This window comes from Fringilla coelebs (genome assembly GCF_963513975.1).
Source record: "Fringilla coelebs genome assembly, chromosome: 6".
Taxonomy (NCBI): Eukaryota; Metazoa; Chordata; class Aves; order Passeriformes; family Fringillidae; genus Fringilla; species Fringilla coelebs.
Genome location: NC_140034.1, coordinates 43754973 through 43775027, shown reverse-complemented (window position 1 = coordinate 43775027; position 20055 = coordinate 43754973). Strand labels below are relative to the sequence as shown.

Below are 20055 nucleotides of genomic sequence, written 5' to 3'. Positions count from 1 at the left end.
AGGCAGAAGGTCATGAGATCTAATCATAACTGAAGAAATGTGGTCATAGGTAGGTTGCTTCATCTGCTGTATGTGACAAACGAGAGCACCCCTTTCGTCACAGGGATGTTACAAGCATTAGCTCATAGCCACTTGTGTCACAGAGCCACTGTAGGGTTTCTCTGATGGCAAACACCTTAGCATTATTAATAGATGTGTCCATTTTGTTACCCATGCCTCTAGCTAGTGGTTGTCTGTTCTCTTGTAACACAGGGATGAATTTGCCGCTGGAGACAGAGCCACTCCATTAATTTTTTACTATGGATCATACTATAAGCTCATTCTCTCTACAAATTAAATGTGGTTTTGAATCTTGAGATGCTCCCTGCATCCCCGTCCCACAGCTGAGCTCTCTGTTTTCAGTGATATTATCTAGTCTGAAAGTCTCATACAGTTACTCCAGTACCTGCTTTTACTGCTTTGGTTTGAACTCTATAGGTTTTTTTCTTCTTCAGTTTGACTTGCCTTTTATCCCTTTCACCTAATGTGTTTCAGAGAGCTCTTTTGCACCTTTTCCCTTTACTTGTGAACACTTCAGGCAATGGAGTTTCGAAGAGTTATTATGAAGGGAATCCTAGCCCCCATATGTTTCATCCAAGTCCATCTTATTTTTTTGTGGATAGCTTCCCATCAAGAGTGAATTTGACTGGTTCTTACATCTTTCAGAATGGGCAGTGTATTTCATTGAATTTTCAGACAACCTTCTTTGTTAGAGATATTTTATTGAAGTCTTCCAACATTCTCTCCTGGTGTACGACTAAATCCAACTCTCCAACAGACATTTCTCAGAAGTCAAAAAGAAAGTAAAAGAACATTTCGTAAATGTTATTCATACCTAGCTCTGCCCTCTGGATACACATTAGTCATAAAATCCAACCACATGATCTGACCCACTTCTCTTCAGGTTCTAAGCTTTCTAAGGTATTTGATGTGATTTCAGATTCCCTTGCTTAGGCAGGATGGACCTTATCCTGCCATCTACTGAGAATTTTGAATATTAGTCCTCCTTCTGTGCATGGTCCAGCAGAGAAGGCTGGGACCCCCTCACAGCTCTCACTCACCTCCAGCCACCCCCATCCCAGCTGCACCTGTGCCTGGTGTACCCTGACTGCTACAGCACAGACAGGGCTATGAGCTGTTTGGACAGCACTTCCTTGGAAAGCACGTGGTGGGCTGGCTGGGAGCACTCCATGAGCTTGAAACATTCCTAGGCCACTAGTTAGACTGCTCTGCTCCACATGAAAAAAACCCAAACATTCCTACTGCCCTGTGACTCTGGCTTCCTGCTTTTGGGGCAAATTGGGCATGTGTCAAGTGCTCGATCTCTGCACCTTCCTCTTGGACCAAACCCACGAGGAACCCAGAAAATGGACTAGATGTCTACAGAATTCTACTATGAGGTGGTAATGGACAGCCAAATATGAAAGACATTCATTTAAGTTCTGTCAAAAACCATCTGAGCAGCCCAGAGACTCCATGAGACTCAGGATTATCCCATTCTTCCTGGCAGGATGTCATCAGATCTACAAAGATCCTGGTGAATTTACATCTAGAAAGGTGAAACTAATGTTAGGGAAAAATAATGCTGAAAGTGATTAAGAGCTAAGAATGACCACTGTGCTCATGCAAAAGTTAAAAACTATAATGATTGAAAATGTAAAAAAGAGAAAGAATACATTAAAATGTTTAAAGGAGGACAAAGTATATTCAAGCAGGATAAAATTAGGAACAGGATAATTTTTACTCAAAAAAATTTTATAAAAGTCTCCTTGACAAATGTTGGAAAAGCGTAGTAGGATATAAGTAGAAATTTTATGAGTCTTGTCATTTGAAAACTGAAATTAGCTAAAAAATGGAACAGAAATGTAGGGAACAGAGTAACACCAGCAAACACATCATGAGCAGAGATATTTTTGTTTGTTTTAATTTTTTCCTTATTTTGCTCCACAGTGTTGTTCCTGGGAAGTTCCACAATTAATCTATACAGCCATGTAGGTAACCTTTGCCTCTTTAGGGTTTGATCAATTTTGGCTTGATACAGTTCTGTACATAAGATACAGCTCAGTTTATAAGAGAGCAAAGTAGGAAGGTATATGAGAGGGTGGTTACAGGCTCCTCTGGCAGAAATGCTCAGTTGTTAGATAACAAAAAACAGAGCTGCCTCAAGTGTTTATATCACAAACTCACACATTCCCAATAAAACTTTTTATACTTCTTGCCTCTTACTTTGGTCTCTTGTGAAAAAGAAAACAATTTCTGTCCCATATGAAACATTAAAATGGCTTCACATTTCATGGATAACTTTCCCCAATCTGAGAAAAACTTGACTAGAGGAACAGTAAGTTCCTGAATTTTTAAGTAAAATAGTCTATTATTAATAATAACAGTACAAATTCATTTCCATTTTAAATTATATGTAAGAGACATTCCTTAGAATTATCTGCCATTTAGAAATAGTCTTCAGGCTCATTTTATCACCAGTGAGACAAATTAGGTGATCTCTTGAGCTACACTTTTCTCTCTCCAATATCCTCCAAATCCTGCCTGATGGAATTATCATTTGCTTTTGTCTCAGAGTCTCTTCATTAAATGAAAACTATTTTTTTCTGCTGCCTTCCTCTCACCCACTTTGTTAAATAATATATACCCCTTCATACATATAATTTATTATCTCTATATTCTGCACAACCTTTCAATAATATATTGCATGCCTGAAATAAATCTCATTTCTCATTGCTGGTACTAATAAAAGGTTTATATTTCCCTTTTTGTCCCTCCCTGAAATTAGGTGCAAGAGCTTGCATGGAATTTTGTTCTTAGTTTCCTTACAAATTTTTTTAATACTGCTACTTGCACATTCCCAAGTCAGACTTTGGCAGTCAGGCTGATCTGTGCTAATGTATATAGCACATTTTGCCTATGTAACATAGTTCTGAACATTTTTTATGGACTCATCCTATGGTTTGGGTTGGAAGTGATCTTAAAGATCATCTAATTCCAATCTCCCTGCCATGGCAATGTACCTGCCATTAGACCAGGTTGCTCAAAGCCCCATCCAGCCTGGCCTTGAACACTTCCAAGGATGGGGCATCCAGCGCTTCTCTGGTCAATCTGTGCCTGTGCCTCACCACCCTCACAGTGAAGAATTCCTTCTTATCTAATCTAAATCTACCTTTCTTCTGCTTAAAGGTCCCTTGTCCTATTGCTATCTGCCCTTGTGAAAAGTCTCTCCCCAGATCTCTTGTAGCCCCCTTCAGGTACTAGAAAGCTACTATAAGATCTTTCCAGAGCCTTCTCCAGGCTGAACAACCCCAGCTGTCAGCCTGTTCTCATAGGAGAGGTGCTCCAGCCCTCTGATCCTCTTCCTGGCCCTCTTCTGGACTTATTCTAACAGGTCCACATTCTTCTAGGGTTGCGGGTCACAGAGCTCTTCTAGGTGCTTGAAATGTTGCTTTTACATAAGCTGTGCTGGTGTGCTGAAAATGGTCACAGAAACTGCACTTGGTAACCGGCAGGGGAATAAGAGCAGCTCCTGCTGTTAGGAAACCTAGCATCTTTCTGTAAAAGGAGAGTTATGGACTTGGAACCTCGGGGGCCACCATGCTACCCAAACCATTCTAATGACTGTCAGAGAGAGCCTGATAGACTGAAACTGAAGAAATTTAAATAACTATCCTCAAAAAGAGGACATTTTGTCTGGAGGAAGCCTAAATTACATTCTGTTCCCCAGTGAGTTCTGTCATTACCCTGCATGCTGCTAAAAGTCACAGCAGCCCCTGAGCCAGAAAAAACGCCTGCATAGGGATCCTGAGCATCAGGATTTGGATCTGAGCTTGGGATTTTCATGGTTTCATAGCAGTGGCCAACAAGGGCTCTGGAGCTAGAGGACCTAGAAGCCTGAGAAACATGGCTCCAGGATCCTGTTGATGGAGGGAGCACAACATGCAGAGTATGTGGAAGTGACTTTTTTTTCCTCTGTGATTAAGAAAACAAAAATTAAAGGAAAAATACAACAGATAATACACATTTCTTTGAAAATTACTGTTATGAAACCATTCTAACAGAAAACTCACAGCCAGCTCCACCTACATGCACTTCATACAGCTCACTGGTATTTGCAAAGGCTGCCCACAGCCAAACCTGCTAAAGTCAATAGTGGCAAATCCCATAATGTTTGCCATTTTGACTGTATGTCTGATTTTATCAAATTCTTTTCCTTGGTTTAAGTTTTGTTTAGAGGGCAAGCCTGATTATCTGAGTGCCATTACATAATAGTAATATCTGTTTTTACAAAATTTTTTATAACATTAGCATATTGGAATTTTACTACTGGGGAAACTACAGCATGGAGTTATCAAATGATTAACCTGAAGGTAAGCAGTGAGTGACTGGCAGAGCTAGGAACAGTCCTGTCATCTCCTGACATTCTTACTACATTTACACATAAACTGACCTTTGTGTGGAAATCAGCAGTAATTATGACACCATTTAGTAATCAACATACTATTCTCAGCGGCAGGGTTTTGTCCAAAGTGGTGGAGCCATATGGGAGCAGATAGTTCAGAGGGTCTGACCACAAAGCATGGGAGTTAAGGAGGGACCCAGCCAGCTAGTTAAGGAGGGACTAGCTCAGCAGCTAGTGCTGGGTATTGTGATTCCCTTTGCAAAGCCCCATGTGTAAAGAGCTCTTCTGCATTCAGACAACATCTGTAGTCTTCACTCAAAACAGAGCTTATTTCCTAAAGTTGGCCCATGAGCTCTGTCAGTCCATGTCTCTGATGTCGGTCCAAATCTCCGATACCATTTATTCCTATGCTTATCCCTTCTCTCCCCAGCATGCATCCACAAGGTGAGAACACCCCAGGTTCTCACAAGGTTTGCCAGCAGAGAAGAACTGCCATGGGGGAGGACTCAGATGGTTCTCCAGAGACATCCTCCTTTTGCAGCTTGGCATAGCAGCCAGAGATGGTTAATGCCTAACACAGAAGCCCACAGAGACTAACTTTAGCCAAAAGCATAAGGATATTGGCTGTCAAAATATTTTTAGAATGGCTGTATCCTCTAAGAGGGAATGAGGTGAGGGATTCCTGGAGGCCATGGCTGAGAGGTGCTCAGACCTGCTTTTCTACTGCTTCTCATAAGTAGTGTGCAGGGCTTTCAAACCAGCATATTTTATCAAATCCATTTGGCAATGTATTTGATAAAATAATCTGCACTGGGAGGTGTCAGGCTATCCTGCAATCCTGAGGCAGCATGGCTGTGCACTCTTCTCTGCTCATTAGAGACCTTCTTGTATTAGGTCACACACAGTATGAGGCAGGAAGCCTGCCTCCAGACTGATTCTTTAGGAGTCCTAGCTTTCTTGTCTGGCTCCTGTCTGCCTTCAAGGTTCTCTGCATGCTGGGATCATGGGCATATCATAAATCTGCTGATAGCAACATAGGGTTTGTGAGATCCTGTAGTGCCTCATAGAGCAAACTGTGTAAACTGTGGTGGGAATGTCCTGTGACACTGCTGACATTCTCTCTGAGCCTACCATTGTTTCAGCACAGGCTTTGTTTCTACAAGGAGCTCAACTCACAGTGATGGTACTTACACTCAGGAAGGAGCCTGGCATCTTCTGATGCTGTTCTCAAGAACAACTCTTAGCTCAACATCTCCTGAATAAATGGAGCAAACACTGGGGGATCCAGCATAAAGAAACTGACATTCTTTCACCACCTCCCTGAATGTCCCACCTCTCCTACAGTGGAGAGCACTGATGACTAAGAATCCACACGGAGGAGCCCAGCTGTTCTGCTCCAGATTCTGGCAAGAGCTGGATGTGAATGGAAGCCAGAGAGGCTCGATGGCATTAGCTTTGCAACGTGATCTTCATTCTTCCCCACAGCAGGAACAGACTGCTGGGAGCTGAACAGCTTTGGAGGACAGGTGGTCTTGGTCAGGACTCTGAAGAAAATGCTTTCTGAGGGTGGTGTGTATTTACACAGGCTTTGTGTGAGGGGGCTGGTGATGACTAGAATGCTCGCTTGTCTTCTTTGATTCCACTCAAAACTTATGCTTTTTGGACCTGACAAGCCTTGCACTTTAGATGAAAAAAGAATGTGGCTGCAACTTTTAGAACCAGAAATTAGAGAGGGGTGAGCAAGGAAAGCCAAGAGTGTTAAGGTTTGGATTGAAAACTATTTTTTTAAAAGCAAGACTCTCATAGCAGAGAGTAAATGATTTGAAACACCGCAGTAGATCCAGTAAAGGCAAGGACACTAATGTGATAAAAAGGTGCTCACAGGGATGGCGGTGTTTCCTGAACAGCTACATCCACATATCAAAGGAGCTCTGCTCTACTTGGTCATGCCTGTCACCACAGACTCAGCAATGACTCAGTGAGGGTCTAGGCAGGGGCTTCAGAGGTACTTCAAGCCTCTGTGTTACCACAAGCACTTAGCCAAGTCTAAGCTCCACAGAAGTGCTCTGTCATGGTGATTGCAATAGCTAAAAGAGCCAGTATCCCTCAGGAACTTGGCCTTCAGTATCAAATACAAAACCTGAAGGAGTAACAATTATTCCCCAAAAGTGTGAGCATGCATTACAGTAGCCTCCATTTAGGTTTTTGGCAAGGGAGGACTTTCGATAAACTGTCTCTGCCCTTAGTCACTTGTGTTTCAAAAGAGAGGAAACACTCTAACCTCCTTCATGCCTCTTGTGATGTCCCAGGACATCCAACTCCATGCCCAACTCCAGCCACAGCTCATGCAGGACTGCTGGGACATGGTATTCATTACAAAGGTCTTTGGCCTTAATTTATTCCCCATGAAAGAGTCCTGGAAGTTCAAATCACCTCTCATTGCTGCATTTTGCCAGTCCTCACATTTATTTTGGAAATGTTAAAGGAAATCATAACAAGAGCGGCTGATCAGCCAGGTCCAAGAACCAGAGAGTAGGTTTCCAGTCCTGCTCTCTGGGCCTCTTTGCTTTTGCAGTAGTTCCACCAGCTAGGAATAATTACACAAAATTATGACGTAATCCCTACTGAAATCCAAATCTTTTCATTCCCTTCCAGCCAATTGGAAATCGCCCCTGATGTTTTCTAACTCCCTGCCTCTGTGAATGAGACCGTATCCATGAGAAAATATGCTTGGATCACTCACTGTGATTTATTCGTCCGGAGGCAATTTGGAGGCTGTTGCTTACAATTAGCCACTTGATCTTTATCAGCATTGTTCTTAGCCCTTAGAAGGCTGTGTCTCTGGATACAACCTTTCCGGTACTTGGATGGCCTATTTAATTACACAACTGGACCTGTTTGTGCATGGGATACTGGAGTGAAGGAAATCCTAACAATCCTCAACATTCATTTTCTCTATCAGTAGCAAGAACTAATATTTATCATAAGTTCTTCAATGTATCCCTTGGAAAAAAATCACAATATCATCCTGCAGGGGAAAGCACTGTCTGCTCGGGGGAAGATTATAGGGCAAGAAAGAAGGAGGTATGCTCATTATTATATCAAATTCCAAATGAGACAGTAAATAATCTTGAGGTGGTTCATTGTGGAGATGTCATCTTTCCAAATAAACAGGGACAAGCCCAGGCAATACTGGGTGGAAAAGGCACTCTAAACAAATGCATGTTGCTGGGAAAAAGTGTTTTTGAATGCATACTAACTGAAACAAGAGAACAATTATATAATGATATATATTCATTTTGGCTGACAGAATATTTCATTCAACCTTTTTCAGAGATCTGAGCTGAATTTCATAGAGGAAGGAAGACCTGGCATTGCCCATTTTAGAAAAAGAGTTGGAAATTACCAAGCGTTGAGATGAGAGCATAGGGAAAAGAAAATGAAGGGAAGTGAAAAGCAGAAGAGTACTAAGGAAGTAGCACGGTAATTTGATTGGCTGTGAAATGCAGTTTCTGAGCTCTTGAAGGAACCAAAGTGGAAACTGGGAGTTGTAAGAAAGAAAAGTGGGATTCTGCCTGCTCAATTTTGTCATCAATCCTGCCTCCTGGGGCCATTGTGCCTTGGCAGTGTTTTGCATCAACAGTGAACAGCATGGAAGACAATGCAATGATTCCCATGAAGGGAAGTGTGTAAGGTAGTTGCCTCAGAGATGTTTGAGTGTATAATCCTCAAGGAAGAACAAAGCTTTTTAATGAACTTGGGGGAAAGGGGAAGGGAAAGAACAAAACTGTAAGCATTGAAGAATGCTGATTATTTCAGCAAACTTTCACCGTAGTTTTAAGGTTACCCCAAAGCACTGCAAGAGCTGCAGTCTGTAGGCCTGCACCCCAGTCTTCAGAGAGGACTGAACAGAAGAGCAGGAGGGGGAAGAAAGAAAAAGCAAAGTTGTATTTTGGGAGGGTTCCTGCAATTGAAGCTTACGACGACGTGTTTTCAGGCCATAGACACTGGAGAGAGGCCAAGCAGGAACAATTATGACCTATTTTGTACTTTTCTTAGGGCTGTGCTTTGTTTTTGGAGAGTTAGCAGTTGCATGCAACCCATCACTGTATTCTGGAGAGGTAGGTTTGGTGTTGGCATCTATTGCAGGGTATTGGTGGTTGTTGAGTTTGGGGGTCTCCTTTATATCTTTGGTGCTCTTTATGGTTTATTTGGGTGGAATGTCAGTGGATTATGTTTATTATTTGTTTTTAGTGGCAGATCTTTTCAGAGACTGGGGGGTATTGGTTGTGATGGTGTGGGACTTGTTTTAGTTCTTGGAGGTAGTTTTTGGGGGAGTTTACTGAATGTTGATAGTTTGGGGAGGCTGCTGTTGATAGTGGGATATGCTTTCTGTTCAGATTTTAGTGGTGTAGCTATGTTCTATTCTTACAGGGTGAGGATGGTTTTAGTGGGGGCTGTTACTAACTTTATTTGTTCTTTTGGAACTTGTGTGAGGGTTATCTGACAGGGTCATTCAGGCAGTTTAAGTCTGGAAGTGAGAGAATAGTTAAATGTAAAATACCAGCTTTGGAAGTTTGAGATAGAGGTTTAAGTCCCTTTTTTTCTGAGGTGATTTGTGGAATTCTAAGAGGTGTAGTCTTCATTCATTGGTTCAGAAGAGCAATGTTTTTTTCTAAACTATTAGATTATTTTTAGAAGTTGATAATTTTGTTTTTCTAGGGCTCTGGTAATAGGGTAGAGGATTAGGAGGGTGATGAAGTAGGTGAGGGAGGCTAGCTGACCAACAATGATGAATGACTGATATAAGCAGAGATCCCAAATCTATAATCTACTCTGGGCCCTTCTCTCAGTTCTTCTGACTCCAAAAAACCCAAAAGTTACATCTCCTCACTCTGAGCTTGGAGGCAGAAAGCATCTCCATCAGCAACTTAACAACTGTGTTCCATCCCCCCTACTCTGTGACCTTTGCAAAAGGTGGGGGTGAGCTTGAAGAGTGCCAGTGATGCAGACTTGGTTTTGGGCTGCAGGCAGTCATTTTGTACTGAAGAGCTGGTTTATGCCATGCATTAGAGGAGGCTTTTCAGAAAGACTCAGCCTCCTACATGATTCAGTGGTGAAATGACAGGCAAAAGTATCTTTGTCCCATCCAGTGTGGCAAAAATACCTGAGATGTAGCTTGGTCCAACCTGTCCTCCTGACACTGATTTATCCTTCCACATGGCAAGTCATACCAGGGAGAATCCTATGGATGGTTTTATCTCTAAGATGTCTTAGCAGGCTAAGGAAAAAGTTCAGTATTGTTTTGGAGTGGGCAAGTAGAGATTGCTATAAATATATTTAATGTAGTTTAGAAATACACTTCTTTTCCTGTGGCAGGCCTATCCTTTGACAGATTACATTTACAAAGAGACAATTTCTTGTTTATTTAGATATTGGCTATGCCTGGGGCTATGCTCTGGGCAGAATACCATGGGGTTTTACCAGATATGTTTCACTTTCGGAAAAACTAAAAGAATTGTCTAATTAATTGACACTGAGGAAATAACAAAGTGACAAGAGGAGTTGTCAGTAAAACAGATGTTCTGTTTCTTTCAGCCTTGCTGTCAGTGACACTTACTCACTGGAGTTTCAAGACACTATAAAAGTATTATGAGATCAAACACTGGTAAGTGGTATGAGCACCTTCCTCCCAGAGTGTGTGACTTATCCAATCCAACATTCTTAGTGATGAAGCTGAGAGAAAGGCCAGTCCTAGGGACCAGGTTTTTGCAGGTTGATTTACAGCAGCTGCTGTTCAGTGGCTGCTTCAGATGTTTGTAGTAATATCCATCCTCAGCCATTAACATCATTTTTCTTTTAGGTGTTTCTGTCCTCCTATGAGGCATCTTGGCTGTTTGTGTAACATGAGCTGTGCAGCTTTAGTTTATTGCTCAGTGAATTGAGACAACCCAGAACTGATGTTAGGTTATCTTAAAGCACGACACATAGTGTTAGGCAGTTTGGCAGTTTGTCTGTGAGCCCTTCCAACATCCTTCTAACCAAGTGAGAAATCTCCAGAAAATATACTGAAGTGAAAACTGGGAGCAGAAATCTCTACCTCCATCTCAATCCAAGCCCTTCAAATTCCTGCACTGGGCACCAACAGATGCAGATTGCCTTGTAAGCACATGATTCTCCTGGAAAGGAGTGTACTGTGGGGCACTGAGTATGTTGTGAGGCAGGATGTATGTTTGCTAACATCCTAGCAAACATCTACACAGCATCACAATGTTCTTCTGGTCAGCTCAATAAAACAAGAGAGGGCATTATGCCACCAGAACTGAACTCTGAAGTGACTTATTAAAAAAGGTCTCTATATTATGTTGCCTCTCAGAGGCAGTTCCAGGAAAGTTCTGGAAAACAGCCACCTCTGAGACCATTCTGTGGTCACACTACAGAGCTGCTGCATGAGAGGCTAAAGAGTGGTGCTGTGTTAAGCTTCAGCCTGTAGCCCCTAATGGATCTTCAAAACCCAAGAACTGCCACACTGAGTGAAAGGGTTTTGTGTGGCTCTCAAGGCAGCCCTTGGATTGCAACAGTGAAAAAAAGCCACCAGCCTCTACTCCTTAGCAGTTCCAGGTATATATGTCCTTCAACAGCAGGAGCAGGGTTTTATTTCCCATCCCATACACATATGCCAATAGGAAGAACAATGGAAATGTGGTGGAGAAGGAGTGGCAGTAATCTCATATCTTTGACATAGCCACAAAAAAACCGTGTGTCTTCACTTGACACAAGTGAAGAAGAACTCTGTCCCTTTAAAAAAATCCATAACAAGCCATTTTCCACTGGAAAATTCAAGTGAACCCAACAAACAACAAAAAAAACCCCCAAAAAACCCCACCAAAAACAACAAACAAAAAACCAACCAACCAAAAAAGACCCATTGACAGTCCCAGGAGCAGAAAAATTAAGAGTCATATTTCTATTTGGAGCATTTTCCCTAGCTGGAATTGGACTAATTTCCAGTACAACATTGCAAGCAAGGACTCTGGGGTTTTTATTTAATTATACCTGAAGTTCTCCATTGCAATAATGCAGTGTAGGTAAGGTGTAACACGTGAGAGCTGTAAATGGTGAAGTGATTATACACTGATATAATGTAATTATACACTTACACAGTGATTATGGCACTCCTTGAAATCCATTACTGAGAATCTTTCTGACAAAATTAAGAAAAACCCTTCTAGCATGCTATTAGAAAACTCTGCATTACATATCCAAGGTTAGGTAAGAAAACTAGATTCAATGCCCAGAACCTCTCCCCAGTGCCTCATCCTCAGCTCTGCTGCGTTTCAAACTCTGTCTAGCTTATGCCAAGCGCTGACAGCTGGGCTCCTTCCTCCCACAGCAGAACAGGGGCTGAGGTGTGGTCGGTGGGATGTTAATGCTTCCTCCCTGTTTTAGATATAAGGAGGCTCTGATAGGATGAGCACATCCCTAAGAACCAGCCCAAGTCACAGATGTATGGGGCCAAAAGGATGGAAGTGGATTATATCAGCTGTGGGGAAAGGCCTGAAAGCTATATTCAGAGGCCTGTTGGCACACAGTAAGGCCAGCCCTAGCAACATCAAAGGCTACAGCAAGGAGTTAGTTTATACAGTTTTGTCAGTTGGATTAGACTCTTCATTAGGATGCAGAACAAACCTCTCCTACTTGGCAGACAGGAGTAAGAAACAGAATAAAAATGGAAATCAGATCTCAGCCCTGAATTCCCCATTCAGTCAAGCTCTTCTTATTTGCGTAGGAACTCCAGTTTGCCTGGCTTTGTTTGAAATAGAGGTAACAGGAAATTTCTGGGCAGGATGAGGTCAAGGTCTCTTGCTTTGGGGCCAGCAAGCCCTGGGAGGACTCTTGAGTCAGAACAGCCCGTTCTAGGAGGAGGACAAGCAGAGGGCAAGAGCATTTGCTATGGGGTACCAGCAATACTGTCTCTACAGCTGCATCCTCAGCAGGCAAACTCAACAGGGAAACTTTGGAAAAGACCCTTCTTAGTTTGAGTTGAACAAGTAGTTGTCACACTGCACAGAGTCATGGACATTCTGACACTAGATTGGATGGTTTTTAGCAGGCAGGTTGTGCACTAGTCAGCTTTTCCCCTTACTTTTCCCCTGCATCTTTTGATGAAGTGGCTGGTTTGTCTCAGTGCATTTGTATGCTAGGAGAACAAGATTATCTGATTTTGTGGGTTCCTAATGCCTCTGACAGCATTAGAATATACAAAGGTCAAAGAGAAAAGCCTGAGTTTGCTCTCAATCATGTCAGCATAGCTAAGGGGTCACTGGGAGGGATATGTAGGTATACTGCAAATTCACTTTAAGGTCAGAAAGAAGCCCAAGTATTTAAAAGAGGAGTTAGTTTTCTCTTCCTACTGTATCATGATAGCAAAGCATGTTCATCTTTAAGAAGGTATTTTTTTCTGTCCTTAGTATTTGTCTTTATTGTGTTTTGGGTGAGAAGATAGAAGGTTAGCATTTGTTTTAGAATTTCATATACCTTTTTTTAAGTCTTGGGAGTGAAATCAGACATATTTATATAAAATATTTCTTGCCCTGAAACAGGACTGACTGAAATATATTAGCAGCTGTCAGAAAGATAAATGGCTACGTTTTGCTCCATGCTGTTGAAACCTTTAAATCACTATTTTAGCCCTTCAAATTGTAAACAAAATGTTAATTTCTTGGCTGCCATAGTAGAAGATAAAAGAGACTGCTAGTTGTAAGTAAACTGTACCTTGGATTATTTTATTAATATTGCAAATTGTAAGTGACAGGGCAATTAGGGTTAAATATGACCCCAGGAAAGCAGCTTGACCAATGTTGATCATCCTGCTAAATAGATGGAATTACATTTAACAGAGGAAACAATAGGTTCCCTGTGGTTTATCTCATTAGGGTGATTTCCATAATTCCAATAGTGATTCCCACATCTTTAAAATTGAACTTTGTAACAGACAAAAGATAGAGTTGCATTGGGATGGTAAGGGACAAAAAACATTTCTGATTCTGTCATGAAATCCTCATTGCTAAATTTGTTTAATTTGGCCTTAATTCATTCCTGAGATAATCCCACTCTCTTCATCTGAACTATGTCCCTTGGATTTCTTTAAAACCCTCATATCTCTCTGGGTGCCTTCTGTTGCACCACCTCAGAGCTTCTACATGCACTTAACATTAAGGGGCTCTAATTTTCCTCTCTCTTATACCTACTTTTTATCCATTAACTTTAATGGGATTGCACCTGATTTCAAGAAAACCAGACAGAAAAAAAGTCAGTCTTATAGTGCCCATAGTCATATTCCATACTGAAAAGTGACTATTTTATGACGGATTTTTGCAGAAATAAATCTATTTCCCTTGTCTCTACCTCAAAAGACAGCACTGTTGTTGAAAGACATAACAGAAAGCAAGACTCAGGAAGACACAATCTCTCTTTAACATTTAAATTAAAAGGCTGTTGAGGAAACTCCAACTAGCTTTTAAAGAATTACAGACATAGATATTTTTCCCAGTTCTTCCTTTTGTTCTTAAAAAACCAAATCAAACTTTAATTTTCTGGCTTTTCTCCCCGTACATTGGAAAATACTTAGGATGAGTTTTGGCAAAGCAGAAGGAAATATCTTAAGAAAAAAAAATACTTGAAGCTAGAGAGAAAAAAGATTTGCCATGATGTTTTCTAACTGTGAGGCTTGCTATTCACATAGAAGGCAGTTATATAGGTGCTGGAAAATAAAAGCACCTATATTACTGCCTAGTATGAGTAAAAGGCAAACATACAGCCACAAACATCATAATGTAACAGAATTTTATCCACCAAAGTTGTTCTTTCACAAATCAAACTACAAAATTCTAATCAAGTTAAAAATCTTACTGCATATATGTTTAATTGTCTCCTCTCTTTCATCCTGTTAGTACCTGTACCTTTCATTGCTTACAGTGACAGAAATCTCATCCTATTGTTTTTCAACTATCTCCCCTGTTGTTTGCTCTGTGGGTTGCACGGGTGAAGCTTCTACACTGGAATTACAAAAGAGAGTCAGTAAAAGAATATGGGCTCCATTCTCTGCCTTGTCTGTACTGTAGAGCCTGCCAAAACTAGGGCTGAGGTTTGCTGGAAATGTAATTATTTGAAATTTTGGTTGGTTCTGAATCAGACAGGAATCTTTCTTTTTTTTTTTTTTTTTTTTGCCTCACTCCATTCTAAAGGAGCAGAACTAATCTTGCTGAGCAGTAGCAAAGAGCTCAGGAGTTTCCAGACCCTGAATGACCTGCTAAACAACTACTCACAGGAAAGAGGCTGTTAGCAGGAGAGCCAGACACTCAGTCCTGAGGTCAGGAACTTCCACTTTTTAGCAACCTCTTCCCTACAGAAAACATACCAGGAATCTGTGCAATCTGTTCAGAAACAAAATTTTTTCAGGTTTATGGAAAATATGAAATGATCTCTCCTCATGTCTGAGCTACTTCTGGACGTGTAGAAATTGAAAGGTCTTTTACCTCAAAATGATTCATCAAAGGAGGCATCATGCCACTATCATATAACTCCCCTCACGAAATAAAAGAACTTTCAGGGGATAAATCCACTCCTAACAATGGCATAAGTGGGGAAAAGATTTTGAAGTGAAGTTTGGTGTATATTTCCTTTGAGATAGAACGAAAACTCTACTTTCCATTACATGCACTTATCTGTTCTACCGTTTTCATTTCTCTATTCATACAATGTCATTTGTGCGCCTTACAGCCAGAGGAATGCCACAGCAGGATAGAGTAAGCCATGCTTTCTGTCTTGGGCTAAATATGATCCCAAGTGGATTTCACCTCTGTCAGTGAAATCTTCCAGGATCAGCTCAGTGACTTTAAGTATTGCAGAATGCTCCTTTCAGCTAGTATAGATGATACAGCTTTTATCATGGCATATATTGCAAAATTCTTACTCCCTCATGCTCTTTTGAGCCCTGTTAGAGGAAGGTTTTCTCATGCATGAAGAAGTAAATCACTGGAACAGACAATTAATTTGAATGCAGTAATTTTACAATTCACTTGTCAGGACAAAACCAGGAGTAAGACTGTAGGTACAGATATGAACAGAATCTACCCTTTTCCATTTGTTTTGATCCCAAGTCTCTTTCATTCATGGTGCCAAAATTCTGCTTTCAAGGGGACTGTGAGGAAAGATGAATTTCCTATGACTAACTCAGTCTAGAGCATTAAGCACAGGCCTCAGCTGGGGTATGTGTTTTCAGTAGAGAACAGCTGATGCACATAGTGGAAAGCAGTAGGCAGAGATACTTCTGTCTGATAAGGCTAATCCATTACAAAGATTTCTTGTGTGCAGTTTCCCAGCTTCAAGTCTGTTTTACCTTTTTACACATTGACATAAAGCTCCAGAATGACTGAATGAAAATCTTCATGAACTGTAAGAAACATGTCTTAAAAAATGCCACAAGAAATTCAGTGCATTCTCTGAATCTATGACTGACCAAACCTACACACCAACAACACTCCTTACAATTAATGCATCAGTGACAGCCCTGGAGGCTGGTCATGCACACAGTGCCTTTACTCACAGTTTTCACAGCGATTTCCTGTATAGCCAGCCAGACAGGCACACTTGTAGGTGCTGCTTTTGTCCAGAATGCACGTCCCATCATGGAGACATGGAGATGAAGAACAAGCTGTAAAAGAAAAGCAAGAATGCTCCTGGTCTCTCATAGGATGGGGAACCTGTTTTTGCTCATGGTGGCTGTGTCTTGGGGTAAATTACATATTAACATGGTTAGAAGTTAGAAAGACACAGTAAAGGGCCTGATGCATGTCAAAAAGTCTTCAGCCCTTACTTATTAGAGGAGGGATTTAATAGGGATAAGCAGTTCTTTTCCCAGTATACGTTACTTTTACTATTTTCCTTTAACTGCCGTCAAGTGGTGGGAAAGATTTATGGAACAAAAATAATTTACATCAAGGTCAATTAATGTTTAGAGCTTAGACTAAATTAAAGAAGTCTAATAGCAACCTACATTTTTCCTGCCATTCAACCCAGACTTTAGGGATAAGTTCTGGGATCCATGGTTTTTGTGGGGTTTTTTTTGTGTCTCAGACTTTGTTTTAGATTTTGGGAGTTACTTTGTCCCTGGGAAACTCTTGCATACAACAGTCTAACAGTGATACACATCAAACGGTATACAGTTTGTATACACCAGCATAACCTAATATCAGAATGTGTAACTGTGCATTAAACACCAGCAAATTCCATTGTGCAATAACATGCACACAAATGTTTTTTGGTGCCTGCTTTAAGAGGAGACGAGTCAATAGAACTACTGTAGTTTAACCTTTAACCCCAGCTTGCAGCTAAATGCCATGCTGCCACTCACTCCACCTCTGCTGGAGGGGAGAAGAATTGAGAAAGAAAAACTAAACCTCATTGGTTGAGATATGAACAGTTTAATAATTGAAATAAAATAAAATATGATGATGATAATAATAATAATAGGAATAATAATTACATTGAGGAGGGGGGGGTGGGGGGAGAGAGAGAGAGAAATAATGCTGGAGAGAAAAAACTATCTATCCACAACACAGTTGTTCACCATACCACTGAAGTGGCCCCTCCCCAAGCAGCAAACCATGCTCTCAACCAACTCCCCCCAGTTTTTATGATATTCTGTAGTATGGCATATCTCTTTGGCCACTTTGGATCAGCTGTTCTGTCCATGTCCCTCCCAGCTTCTTGTGCAATTCCTCACTGGCAGAGCGAGAGAAACTGAAAAGTCCTTGATTTAGAGTAAGCACTACTTCACAATCACTAAAACATTAGTGTGTTACCATACAAAATCCAAACCACAATATGGCCCTCTGAGGGACACCACTTGTCACTGATGTCCACTGGAGCACTGAGCTGTTGAGCACCACTCTCTAGGTCTGACCATCCAATCAATTGCTCATCCACTGAACAGTTCACCCATCAAATCCATCTCTCCAGTTTATCCAGAAGGATGTTGTGGTCATGCCCAAAGGCCTTATAAAAGCCATAGACACGACATCTGTAGCCCTTCCCTTGTGCACTGGTGTAGTCCCTCAACTCTAGAAAGCCACTAGATTGGTCAGGCAGGACTTGCCCTTGGTGAAGCTGTTCTGGCTGTACTGAATCACCTCCCCATCCTCCATGTGCCTTAGCACAGCTTTTGGGAGGACCTGTTCCATGAAGTTCCCAGGCACAGAGGTGAGGCTGACAGGTCTCAGTAGTTTCTGTGGTCCTTCTTTCTATCCCTTTTTAAAAATGGGTGCATTTTTATCTCTTTTCCAGTCACCAGGGACTTCACCTAACTGCCATAACTTTTCAAATATCATGAAAAGCGACTTGGCAACTACATCAGCCAATTCCCTCAGGACTCGGGGTGTATGTCATCAGGTCCCAGAGACTCATGTATGTTGAGGTTACTCAGGAACAACACTGATCATCTCTTATGGTGGGAAGGACTTCACTGCCCCAGTCCTTGCCTTGCAGTCCCTGTGCTCGAGGACTATGGGAAGAGAGGTTGCCAGGAATGACTGAGTCAAAAGAGACAGGCTCTGGCCCTCCCTGCAGCCAGAGCTGCATGGCTCCATGTTTATGTGGCAGCCCTGCCTGGGTCATCACCTCCTTCTTGGTGCAGGCAGAGGATATGGCTCCTGCCAAGGGGACACCATGGCTGCGCTCCCTCCCAGGGGGGTGCTGCTCCCTGGGCTCTGCTCTGCAGCTGCAGCAGGACCTTGCCCTCCCTGCCCGCCCAAGCTGCCATGAACTGCTGCACACCCTGGCTGCACCCTGGGCCGCTCTGAAAGGCATGGAGGTACAGAGGGGTGCTTGTTCTGGTAATGTGCAGATCTCCTCAGCACCTCCCACAAGCTGCTCAGGTGTCTCCCAACTCAGGAAAAGCCCCCGTGTGCCAGGATCTGTCACTGCCACCATATGGACCAACCTCAGAGCAGCTTCTCTCAGAGAACTTTCTTATTATCCAGATGGCATGAGGTAAGAAATATATAAATGCCACATATAGATTTCTCTGGAGGCTTCATGTGGTGATGTAAGAGCAATTTATACATGGCCAGGCAATGAATATCTTTCATGTCTCATTGAAGATTAAGGCCTGAATAAGGACAGTAATTCATTTGTTAAAGGAAAATATATATGTGGCAATTGTACTGTATACAACTAATGTAAAATATCACTGAGAAAGGGAAGGAGAAGTAGAAGACTCCTTACAGACTGATATTTTTGTAGTCACTGGTTAAAGCTAGCGAACTTTTATCTTTGTCTTTGTCCCAGCTTTGTCTCCTGATTCTGGAAAAGTAAGCAAGTCAAGTGAATAAGGGTAAGTGTCAGATACTCTCCTTGAAAATGCCTCATACTAAAAAGCACTAAATATTTTTTTCTGTTTTAAGGAGTCTTGATTTCCTGGCTTAAGTCAAAACAACAAGGGACAATATGCTTTACAAATGGTTAAAGCCACTATGTTATGTCCACTAGCTTGGGTGTACAGAAAGGAAAGCGTTATTGAAAGTCAGTAACTGGCTTTCATCTAACTGGATCCAGCATATGTCTAATCCTTAAAAGACTCTGATAGCTCCCCATCTGGCCTCCCATGCTTCTCATCTGAATTCTGTTGAGTGACTTCTAGTCACTCATGCCAATTACTGGTTCCCATTTCACACTTGGCATGGGATGGCACCAAGCACCTGCTTCCAAACTAGCGAGCACAGAAGGTTGTGGGGTCTCATCCTTTAATAACCCTACACACAGTGACCTTTCCTAAAGGAGATATAGGCTTTGCAGCTTATTTTGTATCAATCAAGACCTTTCTGGAATTTGAACCAGTAATCTCTGTGCAGTCAGTGTCCCTGCTTCAGCAAACTATGGCTTCTAAGCCAGTATAGAGCTCACAGGAAGAGGAGGCAGAAAAAGAAGGAATTCACTTTTAACATACTTCTTTACTCCTTTCCACTACATCACTAAGGTGCTGGGGAGACACCAGATCACCTTCATGTTCTAGTCCACATCCTGTAAGCACTTCTGTTGCTGCTGTTCTCACCTGCAGCATAGGGAATTGCTTTAGTAAGCCCCGTGAAATCTGTTCTGGGGACCTTGGCTCTTCCACAGTGCTGTGCACAGAAGGAAATTTCAGGGCAAATGCTTCAGTTTTCAATGTGCTGCCAGAGCTTTCGATCCTGTGCTGCCCCCACTTTCAATTCTATGCTGCCCCATGCACACTCTATTCTTCCCTTAAATGGTCCTGCTGGCCAGGTTAGTGCTTCACATAAAAAGACACTGGGAGTGTTTGAAAAGCCTTTCACTGCACTACACATTAGACCAGAACAGCCTCATAATAAAGTGCACAAATAGAGCTCCTCACAAACTCTGAGAAGCCCTTTACAATGTGCTCTGTGTGGATTACCACACTTGCAGCCTCACAGCCTCAGAATAATTACCACTCAAAATGGGGCGGAAATAAAGTGCTAAACAATATTCAAATACCGAGTGTTCCCTGCTGGGCAGAGAAAACAGAACCAATTCAGCTTGCACCATATGGA

At 41.8% G+C, this 20055-nt stretch overlaps 1 protein-coding gene across 4 annotated transcripts in view; it reads right to left on the bottom strand.

Moving 5' to 3' along the window:
* Positions 1-20055, bottom strand: part of PAMR1 (peptidase domain containing associated with muscle regeneration 1) — a gene marked incomplete at both ends in the record, with an annotated part of 54901 nt that overhangs the window by 12573 nt on the left and 22273 nt on the right. For all 4 annotated transcript variants that reach the window (XM_084208305.1, XM_084208306.1, XM_084208307.1 and 1 more), the window contains one exon: positions 16053-16160. In XM_084208305.1, the coding sequence (XP_084064431.1) occupies positions 16053-16160 (108 nt within the window). The remainder of the gene's footprint in view (positions 1-16052; positions 16161-20055) is intronic.